Source organism: Copadichromis virginalis, linkage group LG23 (genome assembly GCF_057382275.1).
Source record: "Copadichromis virginalis isolate Kocher_CV1m ecotype Utaka linkage group LG23, C_Virginalis_male_GT1.1, whole genome shotgun sequence".
NCBI lineage: Eukaryota > Metazoa > Chordata > Actinopteri > Cichliformes > Cichlidae > Copadichromis > Copadichromis virginalis.
Genome location: NC_140639.1, coordinates 30,622,824 through 30,638,239, shown reverse-complemented (window position 1 = coordinate 30,638,239; position 15,416 = coordinate 30,622,824). Strand labels below are relative to the sequence as shown.

The following is a 15,416-nucleotide window of genomic DNA, read 5'->3' as shown; positions in this document are numbered from 1 at the left end:
TCATATGGAGAAAAACTGAGCAAGGACTTCAGAGACTGCAGTTAGTAAACATAATGTAAATGATGCTTTATTATAATGCTCCTTTTAATCTCACAAATATATATTGGGAAGTGTATCAGCTGGTTCAGTATCAGCAGTAACAGCAAGTGATCGTGTTGAGAAAGTTGCATTTTTACACACTAAATGATTGAACAATAGTTTTCTTCATTACACTGCTTGGCTTTCATTTTGAAAATTGATGAAAGACTTGATTTATGTAACGGGCAGCTATAAAAGTATTCATTTCCCATTTTGATTTGCTGGCAACACTTCCAGGAAGAAGTTTCATTTGAGCTCCACGGGGGAGGAGAGAGTGCTGCCTAGATTATTTCTTCAAGTGCTTTGATGAGATTATTACGCACAAAATCTATGATGCCTGTTACTATCAAAGCTTTTTATGGCACATGACTGGAAAGAGAAGAAAGCGAAAGCCAGGAAAGAAATGCGGCAGCCACAACAAAGCTTAACACAAGCAGTGTCAGACTATATCAGGCCGCAGGGGCAGATTTAGGCATACTCGGGCATCATCGTGTCATATTTTTTTCTTTTTTATGTAAGCGAGAGTACAGCGATCGGTGCCAGGTGCAATTACTGTAAAAGCCTATGTGACTTTAGTCGCTTTCCACACAAAACAAATAAAAACAACGCCTTCTGTTAGAAAAGGTTTTCTTTTTTTTTATAGTCCTATGTGTCAATCTGGTGTACTCCGAGGTTACAAAGAACATGCATAAAATAAAGCAATAAAATGCTGTTATTACTCTTAAATTGGCCCTTGGTTGTTTGATATGCACCACAGCATGAGGCACTGATGACATGATGCATTATGGGACTCAGAGAAGCCTGTTTTAGTGTCACCAAAGTTTACAGCTTATCATGTCTACATGAATGAATGAAAGTATTATTATAAAATATTACTCACAGTAAGCAATAACAGTCATGTTCATTTATTTCCACAAGCACGAACCTAATTAAAATGATTTTCTTTTCTGTTAGTCCGTGTGTAACCTTGGCGACTGCTAACACTTGTGTCATTTAAAATCATTGCAGTACAGACTCGGATCACAGAATAAACAAATAACCAAAAGATTTTTCTAATGTTTACTGTTTATTTAGTTTCCATTCTTTATTTTGTAGGCCTGTGACTAACGTTTGAGGCTTTGTGTTATCTGGGAACACATACTGGTGGAATCCCATCTGTTGTCACTTGCCTTGCAGCCATCAGTGTAATTCTGATTGATTCAGTAGCTTGCAGAACCACCTTTAGCAGCAATCACTTGAAGTAATCATTTTCTTAGTGACTTTATTAGTCTCTCATATTGTTGTGCAGGACTTTAGTCTCATTCTGTGATACAGTGTTGCTGCAGTTCATTAAAGTTTGTGCACACTTTTTTATGCACAGCTCTCTTAAGGGCCTAAATTAGCATCGATCAGATTAAAATCTGGACTTTGCGTCATTGCAACACCTTGAATCTTTTTTTCTTGTTTTAGTCATGATTTCGTCTGATTTGCTGCTGTGTTTGGGATCATTGTCCTGTTTCTTGACCAGTCTTTAGCCAAGTTTAGTTGCTGGACAGATGGTCCCACATTTCACTCTAGAATACTTTGGTATACAGAGGAGTTTGTGGTTGACTCCATGATCCATGATCTAAAAGCTCAGACTTTAGACTTCTCTAAACACAATTCTGGATATTTTGTTTCTACTCTTGGCTCTGTGTTCTGACAAATGCGGAAATCGTTTACATGGTGATCGCAGGTACACAGGTCTGGCTGTGAGCGCAAGTGGAGCTGTGTTCAATTCTTTTGATTTTGAAGGGCAGCCAATCAAAAGAAAGCTAGCTTTAAGGGAACAGGAACCAGAAGGAGTTGCTTCTGACAGCATAACTTGGGTACAGTTATGCTTTTTGTTTTTAGGATTTTATTTTATGTTATTTTATAGACATGTGGGACAACGTGCCTATAAAATAACATGGGAAACATGTGGGACAGTTTTCCAATTTCACTGTACTACTGTACTAATTGTGACTGTGCAATGAAATAAAAAGAGTTATCATATCTTATCTTATGGTCGCGTTTACTGAGCAGTGAGTTTTAAAGCTGGAGCTTGAGCTTAGATTGAACAGAAATTATGCATTAATGTAGCAATTCCAAAATCCAGCCTTTTCTCATTCCCAAGTTGACCAACAGAAACATGACTGGGATCAGAAGCTTTCAATCAGTGATTTTCACTATTCAACTGTTTTCGCGCTGCTTTCAAGCCATTGTGTAAACGTCTAAATGCATTTGAAAAAGGAGACTGCAAAAAATCTCTCCACCAAGAAAGCAGTTTGGTTGACAAGCCAATAAAAGAATAAATAAATACAAACTGGTGTTAGAGAGACAATGTTGTAACTGGGTAGGGAAGAAGGACAGCTTAGTGGTTGAGAAGGTGAAAAAAAATATTTTCGTTTGAAAGAAAAAACTAAAATAAAATAAAAAGATGGAAAGGAAAGGGAGTAAATTGAAAAGTGTTGCAATCAATGGTGTTTTTCTTAAAGAATTCTCTGTAAGCAGGACGTGAAGAAGGTTATTCAGCCTTTTACAAACTAAAATAGGATGGAGAAAGCAGATGGATGAGGAGGAAAAAAAGAAAACGCCTACTGAATACAGTAGCTGCATAACACACCGAGAGAGAACTGAGGAGAGAATGGCTACTGGGAGATAGAAAGTACCGATATAGCCTGACCCTATTTTCTGTTTTGGGGAAAAAAAAAAGAAATAAACACAACAATTAGAAAGATGGCCCGCAACTGAGACTAGGAGAGATTTCACTTCTAATATTGTTCATTGGGATAGATGGACTTCTTTATGTCTACTTTAAGTCACTGAAGCAGAGAATGTAAAGGTGGAGTCTTTCCCTTTTTCTTTGCTAAAGCTGTATGATCAAATCAATATGATTTTGTCCGGAAGTATCAAGATGCTTTTGGTCAATGAAAGTTAAACCTTAAAACAGATACACCCAAGCTATCAGCTGGACTGGGTCAGTGGTTTAGAAATGGGAGTAATTAGAGTGTCCTGTGAAATATAACCAAGAGACAATGTTTGATAAATGACTGAGTTCTCTGTGAAAATCCTGCTCCGTCCTTGCTGCGGGACACGACAGCTTCCTACCCTCTGTGTCTACTGTAAGCCCCTTTATTGCCTTCGTAGATGGAAAGCTCAGCCGACTTATTCTTTCAAACAAACACATTAGGAGGAAAAGTGTTTTTTCCCAATTTCACCCTCTTCTCTCTCCCAGGCTCTTTCCCACGATGCACCTAACAAGATAGGACAGCCAATCGAAGTGACCCGCCTTAAGCTTGCCGTTTCCCTTGTCTTGTTTGCTGTTTGAAAAGAAGCCCACACTCTTACAGGCTATTTAGCCAGTGCAATAATGACAGAGGCAAACATCCAAAATAGCACAAATGGATGCGGTAAAAGGCTCCGAGAAGAAAGCAAAACAACACTGAAGCAGCCGTCCTTTGATTTTTTTTCTTCTTTTAAATCACATGTGAAATTGGGGTCTGTACGCCTGCATGGGATCAATGAAAGAAAAAACATTTTTATGTTTCTGTATCGCTTCACATATATTCCAGCTTCAAAGTGTATCCATGTTGCATGTTATACACTTCAAAGATATTTTTGCTTTACTGTGCATGTTGCATTTGCATAAGTGCATGTTTAACAAACTGTGGAGGATTTAGTAAAACAAAACACTGTAGTTAGCTAAAAGCTAGAGTTTTAGCTAGCTAAAAGTAGTAATGTTTTTAAACAATAACGTTAGGCTAACAGACTTGTGGCATTGTTTTGTGATTATGTGTGTTCAATGTTCCTATTCCCTTTCAGGAAAATTTAATTTATGTGTTGTCAAAGGTTTGTAACTGAAAAAAAGAAAATTTATTCATAACACACGTGAAAAGACCAAGGAAAACCGAGTAAACGATAAAAACGATAACAAAATAATGCTGAAAACTGATAAAAACCCAGAAAACCATACATTTCACACCTGAGCCTCAACTCTCGCGGCCCGGTACCAAACGACTTACGGACCGATACTGGTCCGAGGCCCGGGGGTTGGGGACCGCTGCTTTAGAGCAGTGGTTCCCAAACTTTTTTCGTTGGGCCCCCTTTGTTTTACAGAAAAATGTCCCCCCCCCCACCCCGCGCACACGCACGCACCAACACGTCCTCCAACCACACACACCCATATTTTGCTCCATTGCGGTTTATTTCACACCTCAAACATTTAGAAAACAATTAAGCAAATACAAGTAATCTGCAGGTAGTAAGAAAATAAACTACTAACTCTTTTACGCTACGTCCACACCTACACGGGTATTTTTGAAAACACAGCTGTTTCGTCGACACGTAAACAGCGTTTCGAATCACCGAAAACTGAGATTTTAAAACCAAAATGGGTTTAAAAACATAAACAGCTGTAGGATACTGTTTGTCCGTGATTTAGACAGGGGGAACAAATCGTGGCAGGATCAGCCTCATATTATTTGTATCCCACTGTAACTTTACTGTATAAAGAGCTAACATCTCCAAAATGTCAGGAGTAATTAATCATTACAACAAGTGTTTGTGAACTAAAAATTAAGAATGTGGGATACTGTTTGTCCATGATTTGGAGAGCCCAGTGCTGCTCCTGACAAAGGCAAAACCAGTTTTGCAGGGGAGACCTACCTCGGCACTTGTGCAGGTGAAACCAAAGGGAAGATATGCTTCACCATATTTTCTAGTCTTTGGCTTAGAATGAAGTTGGTTTGGAAACATATTCAGCGATGCTTCATCTCCTGCTTTGCGTTTCTGTAGGCGCCCAGTGCTAGCAGTGTCCAAGCGTTGTTTTTTTTTCCCTTTTCATGCCGCACCCCCCCCTGCAATGGCTCTGCGCCCCACACTTTGGGAAGGTCTGCTTTAGAGAGTCTTAGCTTACATGTGTGTTTATTTCATATTTTCAGTTGTTACCCTCCACGGCTAAATAAATCAGTTTCAGTAATGTATGGGCTCAAAATGTGGTCATATATATTTTGTACTTGTAAATCAGTTTTGTACTTGTAAATCGGGATTTTTATGTGTAACAAAAAGATTTGTGTGTGCGTAAAAAAACATTTGTATGTGTAAAAAGAATTTGTGTGTGCGTAAAAAACATTTGTGTGTGGACTTAGCCAAAAAAAACCCCTGCAAGTTACAAGTACGAATTTTGACCCTATTTTTCTTCCTTTAACCTGATTGGTCAATGCCATGTCAATCACAAATGTAACAATCCAATCAGAGAACAGATGGGTTTGGCTGTCGGAGGGGCGCTTTTTTGAACTGCAGGTCCTTGAAGGGTGATACAGTTTGAAGCTGGAGGATCTCTATATAAATATCCGATAGCAGCTAGGTCCCCTAACTTTCAGCAGCTGTTGAAAGGATAAATCTGTGTTATATCAGTGGTTAGAAATACCATTATTACTTTAGGATTAGTTTAACACAAAGTCAGGGCTGACCCGGGACCATTGCTGTGAGTCACAGTGCGCAGCATAAAGGTCCTTTCACATCGGATGCAGGAAGTGCTGCAGCTACCTGTACTAGATGCACCTGCTGCTTGTCGTTTCTATCTCTGACTTTATGTCCTCTACAAGAGTTTGTTTTTTTTGCTAGTTCTTCAAATGTTCAATAAAAACATGTATGCTAATTCATAACGAAGAAAGCTTTGTAATGAAGACTGTCATTTCCAAAACACTGTCGTCGTCGCCGTCCCCCCGCGGTCCGCAGCGCTGTCGAAAAGGCTGTGGAAGTCCCTGTATTAAACACGTAGACCTGTGACACAGAAACCACCAAACTCAGACGACCACAGACTGTTTTCCTTCGTGGTGATGAAGGAAAACGCTGGGTTTTTCATGTAAAAGGGCATTTATTCCCTTCAAAGACCTGCAGTTCAAAAAAAGCACCCCTCCGACAGCCAACCCCATCTGTTCTCTGATTGGATTGTTACATTTGTGATTGACATGACATTGACCAATCAGATGAAAGGAAGAAAAATAGGGTCAAAGTTCGTACTTGTAACTTGCAGGGTTTTTTTTTTTTTTTTTTGGCCAAGTCCACACACAAATCTTTTTTACGCACACACAAATTCTTTTCACACATACAAATCCTGATTTACAAGTACAAAATAATTATGACCACATTTTGAGCCCATAGTAATGTACTGATATACAAGAATGGACATAAGGGGCTTCTTTCAAAGAAAAAACTATGGTAGTGCAATATGGAAAATGTTATTTTAGATATTATGCTTTGTATGTTGTTCAGTATATTTCAATGCAAACAGGAGGAATTTCAATACACAGCAGTATATTCACAGTTTAAACCAGATACTTACATACACTTTATGGAAAACACAAGAACATTTTTTTACTGTACAACATCAATTTAGAGTAAACCTGTTTTGTTTTGGATAAATAAATATTGAAATATCTTTTGAATTAGTTAAATGTCAGAATAAAGAGAGAGAGAGAGAGAGCTGTCTCTCTTTTCACTTTCATCAAATTTAGGAGTACATATACACTAAGTTTATTGTTAATTAATAAGAAAACTCCAGACGATTCCATTCTGAGCTGAAGAAGCTTCTGATAGGTTAGTAGAGTCCATGGCTGTATCCCAATTCAGGGTCTGCAGCCTTAAAGACCGCATTTTAAGGCCGATTACGTCACAGCGACGCGACGAAGGCTGTCCCAATTCGAAGGCTGCTCGAAATGCGGCCCTCAAATGCGTCCTTCATTTCCCTGAATTTTAAGGACGTGGCTTCATGGCCCAATATATCCCAGAATGCATAGCGCGGCGGTGGGTGTGGATAATTTTGCCGAAAAAAAACGGCGGATGAGGGGCGCCCGAAGAGTAAACTTTAAGTAAGTACTGAATATTATGTCACTTATTTATGTGCAAATGTTTAATAACGAAGAACATTAAAACATTACTGTTGGCCACATGTCGGCAAAGTTATGTGACATTAGTGACGTTTGTACTAACTTGGTTTTAAAGCCTTTACTTTAAAATATACGCCGTTCAATAGCTGACCTTAATCTTACAGAGAATGATCAAAGCTCATGTAGAAACAAACAAACAAATGAACAAATGATTTTCTCCTTCATTTCTGTCAAACAAAGCTGTATGAAACATTTCCAGCTGTTAGTATCATGGTTGCTAGGCAACCTGGGCAGCGCAACGGAGGCTAGACCGTCCCATTTCACAAGCCTCGCACTTCCGGCCTTAGCGGTCTTTAAGTACGCGGCCCTTGAGGATCGTTGAGACTGCGTACTTTAAGGCTGCAGACCCTGTATTGGGATACAGCCTAACTCTTTGTTTTGTCTAGGCTCCACCTCCTCTGTCCTGATTGGATGCTGCTCAGAGTCCGGCTAATTGTTAATCAGCAGAGCACTACTTAAGGCCTGTGGAGCTGTGCTTCTGTGCCCTCTGGCCATTTTGGTTGCCATACCTGTACAGGCTTGCATGCCTTTGTGATTTGTATGTGCATTGTTTTCATGTTCAGACTGCTTGTAGGGGAGAGCTGCCTTTTGTTTTGACATCCCGTTTTCTCCTGTTTATGTGTTGTTAGGTAGGTTATGGTTATAGGTTGTGTATTTTGTTTTCTTTGGAGTTAGGTAAGTTTCTTTTATTTTTACATCTGGGATGTTTTGTTTGTTACGTTGGCCTTGGCTCTCCCTGAAGTTATACCTCAGTCTGAACCCAAATCTCATCACCAGCATTAAATAAACCTTTTAAAGTTATCATCTTGGCTCCTCCTTCACTATCCACCTTTATGTTCGTCCATTCAACCCCCTAGACTAGCCAGGGGACGTAACACCTGTGGATCCATATAAGGCAAAACACAGAGCCTGTTTCTTTGACATGGGAAAATCAAGAGATGTCAACCAAAACACCAGGAAAAGAATTGTGGAGCTCCATAAGTGTGGCTCAATTTTGAATACAATTTGGTGCCATTTACAATTGATAGTTTCTCTCTTTACTCTTAAAGTTAACAAATATGTTTTTTATATTTATCAATCTAAAAAAAATAAACATTTAGTCTGATTTGATGTTACAATTAAAAAAGTGTTTGTGTTTTTACCTGAAGAGTTTGTAAATATCTGGTTTCAACTGTATATTTGATGATGTTGGTGTTTGGCTTGATTGTCAGCACAAAGAGGGAGAGAGAGGAACAGAGAGGGAGAGAGAGAATGACGACAGAACAGAGGTGGAACAAGAGCAGGTGAGACAGATGTTAGTCAAATGGTTGTTTACCAAAAGTATCACCGTATCATAGTCATACTCATGTATCTCGTACCTAGTGTTTCTTTTTAGGTTTGTTATTTTTCAAATTCTATATTTATTAAGTTATGCAGGCTTGTTTGCACAACAAGGCTAAATAATTATATAAACTTTTCTCAATCTAAATAGTGGACTTTATAATAATGGATTGGATTTATATAGCGCTTTTCAAGGCACCCAAAGCACCTTACAATACCACTATTCATTCACTCTCACATTCACACACTGGTGGAGGCAAGCTACAGTTGTAGCCACAGCTGCCCTGGGGCAGACTGACAGAGGTGAGGCTGCCATATCGCGCCATTGGCCCCTCTGGCCAACACCAGTAGGCAAGTAGGGTAAAGTGTTTTGCCCAAGGACACAACGACCAGGACAGAGAGCCCAGGGATCGAACCGGCGACCTTCCGGTTACAGATGCGATTCCCAACCCCCTGAGCTACGGTCGCCCCTACAGCCACGGTCGCCTCTACTTTGGTAGAATAGTGCTACTATCATCTAGTTCTGATTCTGGTTCTGTTTTGGTTAAGTCCTAAGTAGTCCTGATTTTGAACTGTTGTAGTCCTGTTTTAATTCTGGATCAGTTCTTGGTTTGGTTGAATTGGGGTTTAGTCCTCGTGTCTTGATATAGCCCCGACTTTGTTCTGCCTTGCTGCTTAATTAAAAAACTAGTTTAAGGTGTCCATGCATACTACCCTTTAGGGCTAAGCCCCGGGTGTATCAAATGTCTGCCTCCGCCTCTGCTTCCACATATGGCTTTGCAAAAACTGCATAAAAAGCACTTGCACCAACAAAAACATAATATTCCAGAAACACGCTTTGCCGATCCGATCAGCTGTTTGTAACACTTCCTACGTCCAGCAGCTCGAACTATTGCATGTCCTCCATGTCCTGCCCGAAACCGGAAGTGACGTCATTTTGCGGAAATGTAGTTTTTTTTACCATCAGGGCCTTATGAGCCTATACTGGTGTTTTTAAAAGTTATGTTTGACTTTATGACTTTGTGTCGTTTCTGGGATGCTTAGAACTCATATTGCACTACTGGAAATAGTTTATTTTGATGCATATGCTGTTTTATTGCAAATTTGCATTATAATATTTATTTTAGTTTTTCCTGCAGTATATAAAAATTGGTGTATTTCAAAAATAAAACTGTGAAGACACTTAAAATAAATTTCATGTGGTGGGAAACTATTTTGTGCAACTTTTTTGTATTTACAGTTTTGAGGGATACCCCTCTTAAATTTCTCTAACTAGAAATACATGTTAAAAAAACAAAACCGATTTTAAATTTTTTTGTAGTTTATTGCACTTTTTTGCAATGTATGTAATTACTATGCACTTAATGCAGACATTATTAAAATTTGGGCTATAATGGTTGTATTGATGTATAGCAACTTGAAATGCTCCAAAAAATGGCTCCACAACATGTAAAAATATAATATAAGCTCTGGCGGACTTGGTTCTATGGTAGGTCTTAAAGGGTTAAGTTGCATATGTTAAAAACATACTACAGCTAGCAAAATAGTTGGTCAAAATTGCAGCTGTTACTTCGAGTGAGCATTTTGCTGTGTTCAGTTTAAGACAGCACTACTCTCACTAAATTCACATGTTATACAAGTACTCTACATAGTGTACTTGCATAGTGTGTATCATACAATAATAGTATCACAATTAAGAAACAGTCACAGTCATAGAAGCTAGCTCAACTTGCTAGTCAACACTAGCAGTAAATCATAACAATTTTCCAATCAAAAGATAATTATTTATTTCTAAAGATAAACCTAGAACAAACAAAAAGAAAAAAAAATCTAAATGAATACTACACAGAAGATGCTGCAGTAGCTGTAACCATCTTTGTCTTTAGAATTTTCTAGCTTTTGCCCTCCCCGAACAAAAAAACAAGAAGGCTCAAGTCAAACTATCAGGAGAGAAACAAGCACATACACTGTTATGCAGCAGAACAGCGCAGTCTCAACATAAGAATACCCAAGACCAAGAGCTGAAGAAGTTATCTGTGTCTGTATATTGGCTTATGTAACCGTGTGCGTGTCGCTCTTTCAAATGAGAAGCGAGCTCGACTAGAGACGTTCCATCTGCGCTCCATTCTCAATGAATTTCAGCAGAATTGCAAAGCAGCACCACAGGAGGACCATAAGATAAACAGCGAGAAAAAACAAGAAGAAAAGAATGATATTTTAGAGAAGAAAAGTACAGCCTGAGGGTATTTTCACTCGTGCTCTGCTGGGTTTCTTTGAAGCGAACCGTGGTGTGATTGTAATACTTGTGCTGTTTATTAGAGCAGACAAGAATGAAGCCCTAGCAAGGATGCCGACAGTCAGAGTACCTGAACAGGAGAACGGTGATACATTTACAAGAACCTTGAGGTGAAAGCATAAATAAGAACAGTCAAAAAATATAATTCTGATAAAAACAAAAAGCAACAATATTAGCATCTTGACATGTTTGGCCAAATGCCAAAAGGGCAAATACAATAATACAAGGCACATTCTTTACGGTGACAAATCTTAAAGCAGAAAATACTTGGCATTTTTGCATGATGAGTGGCTACAATCTACAGTTAGATTGCTGACTATTCTCCAAATGCTATTTTTTGATATGCCATCATTACAAGAAATTTTGTTTTGGCCATTTGCTTTATAACCACCGCTCAGTTTATAATGTTGGGAAATATTTACATCCCTTACATTTTAGGTTCTTTTTTTGGCCAGTAATTGGAACAACATTAAATATGTTAAATTTTCCCTTAGTTCCTGCTTGCATTTTATCCAGGGACATTTGAATAGAATGTCCAAACACATGAGACTGACATGTTCTGGACTTCTTTCCAATGATTTCTAAGCAGAATTGTTGTTGTTCATTTTCTGAGATTAGATCCTAAAAAAAAAAGTTAGATTTGACTACTGTAATTCATTATTATCAGGTGGCTCTGAAAGCTCCCAGAACAGCTTTCAGTTGATTCAAATGTTGAAGTGAGACTACTGACAGAGACTAGAAAGACAAATCATATGTTTTTCATCTTGGCTTCTAGAGTTTCTAAAAGTATAATGGGAGGCTTCAACTTTCAGGCCTCTCTCCTGTGCAACCAGCTCCCATTATGGATTTGGGAGACAGACATCTCTACTCTAAGATTAGGCTTAAAACTTTCCTTTTTTAATAAAGCTTATAGTTAGCGTTGGATGATATGATCCTGAACCTCTCCTTAGTTATGCTGCATTAAGCCTAGGCTGCTTTGAGCTTCCCATGCTGCACTGAACACTTCTTCACTCACTTCTTCTCACTCTCCATTGGTTTATACACCATTAATCATTTTAATCATTAGTAATTATGAAACTCTGGCTTTTTCCTATATTGTCTATGTGTCTTTTGTGCTGCCTTTCTAATATTCTAGTGTCTTTACCCTAGAATATAAAGCCCCTTGAGGCAACTCTGCTCCTAATTGGTGCTTTCTAAACAAACCTAAGTTGAAACGAATTTAACCACAGGTGCTTTCCACATCCAAGTTTCATCCACTTTTACTGATGAAAAAACTTGAGCCATGTTTTTAGCAGCATGGCTCAAGTTTCACAGGCAGAAAACAACTCTCTTTTCCCCATCAGGACTTCAGCGTATGTAGCACTAGCCTCAGGTAGGCAGACAGAAGCAGATGGGTTACTCCAAGGCGAAGCATCGTGAAAACAAAGTGAAAGACATCTTTTTCTTATTTTCATCTATAAAGACTCAAAAGGAATACTATAAGCAAACTACTTCATTATTATTTCAACAGCATTTGTATAGAAAAGATACTGTCCAATGCTGTCCCAGCGATCACTGTGAACACTGGAACTGCTGACTGTGTAGCTAAATGGGCCACATTTATAGTCTTTCTGTTTTTGGGACACCGACATCCACCTGTCCCTTTCACCTCATGCAACTGTGTGCGTCTCGTCTCTCAGCTTGAAAACCTGTGGTCTCGACTAAGCACTGGTGTGCACAAGCCCTGAAGCAGTTTTAAAGGGGACTGCACTAATGCACTGAAGTCAAGGCTGCTGCTCAAGCTTCCTGTAAAAAAACAAAACACTCTTCCCTTAATCGTTTGAAAACGTGATCCTGATAATGGAAATCGCTATCCGAGTACAATATATTTTGGGAGCATGATCCTGTTAGAGATTACTAGTTTGAATAGTTCATCCTTTACAGCTTCTTTCACTTTGTGGAGTATTGCTCTAACACTTAATATCTGTTCTCCAAACTCTCCAGTTAGTTGTTTTGTTTGCTCACTTTTTCTTATGCCTTCAAAAAACTGGCCAAATGTAGACAATCGGCTGTCAAACTAAGGACGTTTTGGCTTTTCACAGAGGAAAAATTCTCAGCTTTTCAACGCGCCTTTAAAAAACTTCGGAGTAAAGTGCTTCTCTGTGGGATTTAAACCCCATTCGACAATCATACAGAGAGAAATCTGTTGCCGGAGAGGCCAGGGCACTATTTCTGAGATGACAGCAGCATCATTTGTCCAGAAAGCAAAGCGGCAACAAGGCCTGCTGCGTTTTCAGGCTCGCTTTATCTTGACTGGAACATCTTGCTCTCCTGCTTTTGTTATCGTCAGCGCTCCTTCTAGTGGCACGACTGACCCACCACTTAACACAACAAGTTCAAAAGTGTTCTTTGGGGACTTTCAAAGGGCATTTAAGAGCAACTCAAAAAGGCATCTATGAGAAAGTGGAAATGTTAAAGGGCAAATTACAAGCTGAAGTTTTCCTCTATCATGCTTTTACCTGTAATGTCAGGTTTCTGTGGCATGAAGAACTGATAGAAGGTGGGCTCCGACAGGCCTTTCACGTTGCGCGCTGTGATTTCCACTTCATATCTCGTGTTCCACTGGAGCGGGTGCAGCAAGGCATGGTCCTTCGCACCTGGAACGAGCTTGGTCATCCACTGTTCCTCTTTATCCTGGCGGAGGGAGGGGTAAGAAAGGGATAGAAAGATAAAGAGTATCAAAAGACACCCTTATTACCTGGTTTTAATCAAAGCTCTATGTTTCACTTTGAATCAAAGGCGATCAGCGAAAGTGTTGTTGTATTTGATAAACAGCAATTTACCCTTTGTGTTTTTAATCTGGGAGTTTTGAGAGTTACTACAATCAGGCTCGGTTGTGAAACGCCCCCACAGATGTGTTTGAATAGGTATAAAGAAACCGTAATCCTGAGCCTGTCATCGGTATCACACAGTTCTCTTTGTGGCCTCAGCCTTTTGTCTCTACTCCTTCCCGAGCCTTCATAAAGAAACCAACTGCAAACAAAGCACTGGAAACTGAAGAGTCAGTCTGAGAGCGTGGCGCTGAAAGCATGCTAACTGTACTGTGTGCTTATTAGTCTCACCTCCTTGGCAATTTTTTCCTCCCTGAGTTTGAGAACCATTAAAAACGGGATTTTACAAAAGTCAAGGTGCAGGACTTAAAAATATGTAACATTTCATCTGAATTGTAAAATCCTGACTAACGAGTCTGTGCAAAAACTGTGTAGCAATCCCAGCAGATCAGCTGATCTCCATGCCAACTCACATCAACCAATGGATCGGGTCCCTTCTACTGTAGGGCTTGCCATTTAAGCTACTTTGCAACTAAATCTACAAGCTGCTTTGCAACCCACTTCTATCCCTGTACTTTTCTGCATTCGCAACTCCATCTATTTCGATAAGATTCCCAAACCACTGGCAGAATTGATAAATGGACTAGCTCTTATATAGTGCTTTTGTACTCTACTTAAACACTCAAAAGCTTTTATACAACATGCCTCATTCACAAATTAACACTCATTCACACAGTTACTTTTTGTAATACCTAAGTGCCTTCTATCTAACTTTCACACACATTCACTCGACCATGAACGCATTGGAGGGTTCAGTATTTTCTGCAAGGCATGCAGACTGGAGGCTGGAGCAAGCAAAGCGCAAACCACTAACTTTCAAACTAGGAGAACCTGTTCTATGGCCACCTCATAAACTGAGAGAGCAGATCCTGAACATGACAGAGCCTCCACCGTGTTCTACAGATCGGTATAGATACGCACTCTAGTACCTCTCCCCTGACCTACTCTGTACATTTTGACAACGACATTCCTAAAATTTCAAGTTTGGATTTATCAAAACACAACAACAAACAAAGTCTGGCTCCAATCAAGAAATGATGATACTTAAAATATCAGCAAAGATCTCTTTTATGTTGACTCAAAAACACACATTTTCAGGGTGAATCTTCATGAGGGTCAGCAATGTCATGTCTGATGTCAGTGAGGTAGCAGAATAGAGTCAATACCTCCAATTATAAATGCCCGCAGATAAAAATAAGAATCTTCTGCCTAAAGCGATCCCTACTGAAATGCTGTCTGCTTTCAGGCTCTCTGTTCCATCCACAGTGAAGCAGTTTGTGTGTTCCTGACGCCAGACAGGGGCATTAGATTAGTGGGGTGTGAAACATCTTCACTGGCATCCTTTTCGGCCTCCAAAAGCCTCATTGAGACTCCCTGACCCTCTTTTCAGCAGCATGGTTTTATTATTTTAAATCTCTGCCGCTTTCTCAATGAGACAGAGAAATGCCTGCTTGGACACATTAGCACTGGGGAGATAGGAGATTTGGACCAGCCTAAATCCACTTAGTCCTGTGGAGAGTTTTTGTGCGAGTGCCATCTATTCTGCTTCCTGGCCTCAACTCAGTCGCTCCTCTTATCTTGTGAGTTTAAGCTGCTTTTTGCATTTTAACACACACACACACACACACACACACACACACACACACACACACACACACACACACACACACACACACACACACAATATCAACTACTTGCTCACGTGTGTACCCCCATTTAGAACAAGTGAGTGAAACAGGGGCTGAAAAAAAGATACTCAAGAAGCATCATCTAGTAAACTCAGTCACAACATGTCAAACTAGAGAGTCACACACACTCCAGTGGAGGGAAAAGGCATTCCCAGTATCGTGTGCCATCTAATGACTGTCAAAAAAAAAAGACATACTTGGAACTATTAGAAAA

The 15,416-nt window shown here is 39.5% G+C and overlaps 1 protein-coding gene across 2 annotated transcripts in view; it reads right to left on the bottom strand.

Moving 5' to 3' along the window:
• Positions 1 to 15,416, bottom strand: part of ncam2a (neural cell adhesion molecule 2a) — a 468,276-nt gene that overhangs the window by 30,719 nt on the left and 422,141 nt on the right. For both annotated transcript variants that reach the window (XM_085449776.1, XM_085449777.1), the window contains exon 15: positions 13,143 to 13,317. In XM_085449776.1, coding sequence (XP_085305902.1) covers positions 13,143 to 13,317 — 175 coding nt within the window. The remainder of the gene's footprint in view (positions 1 to 13,142; positions 13,318 to 15,416) is intronic.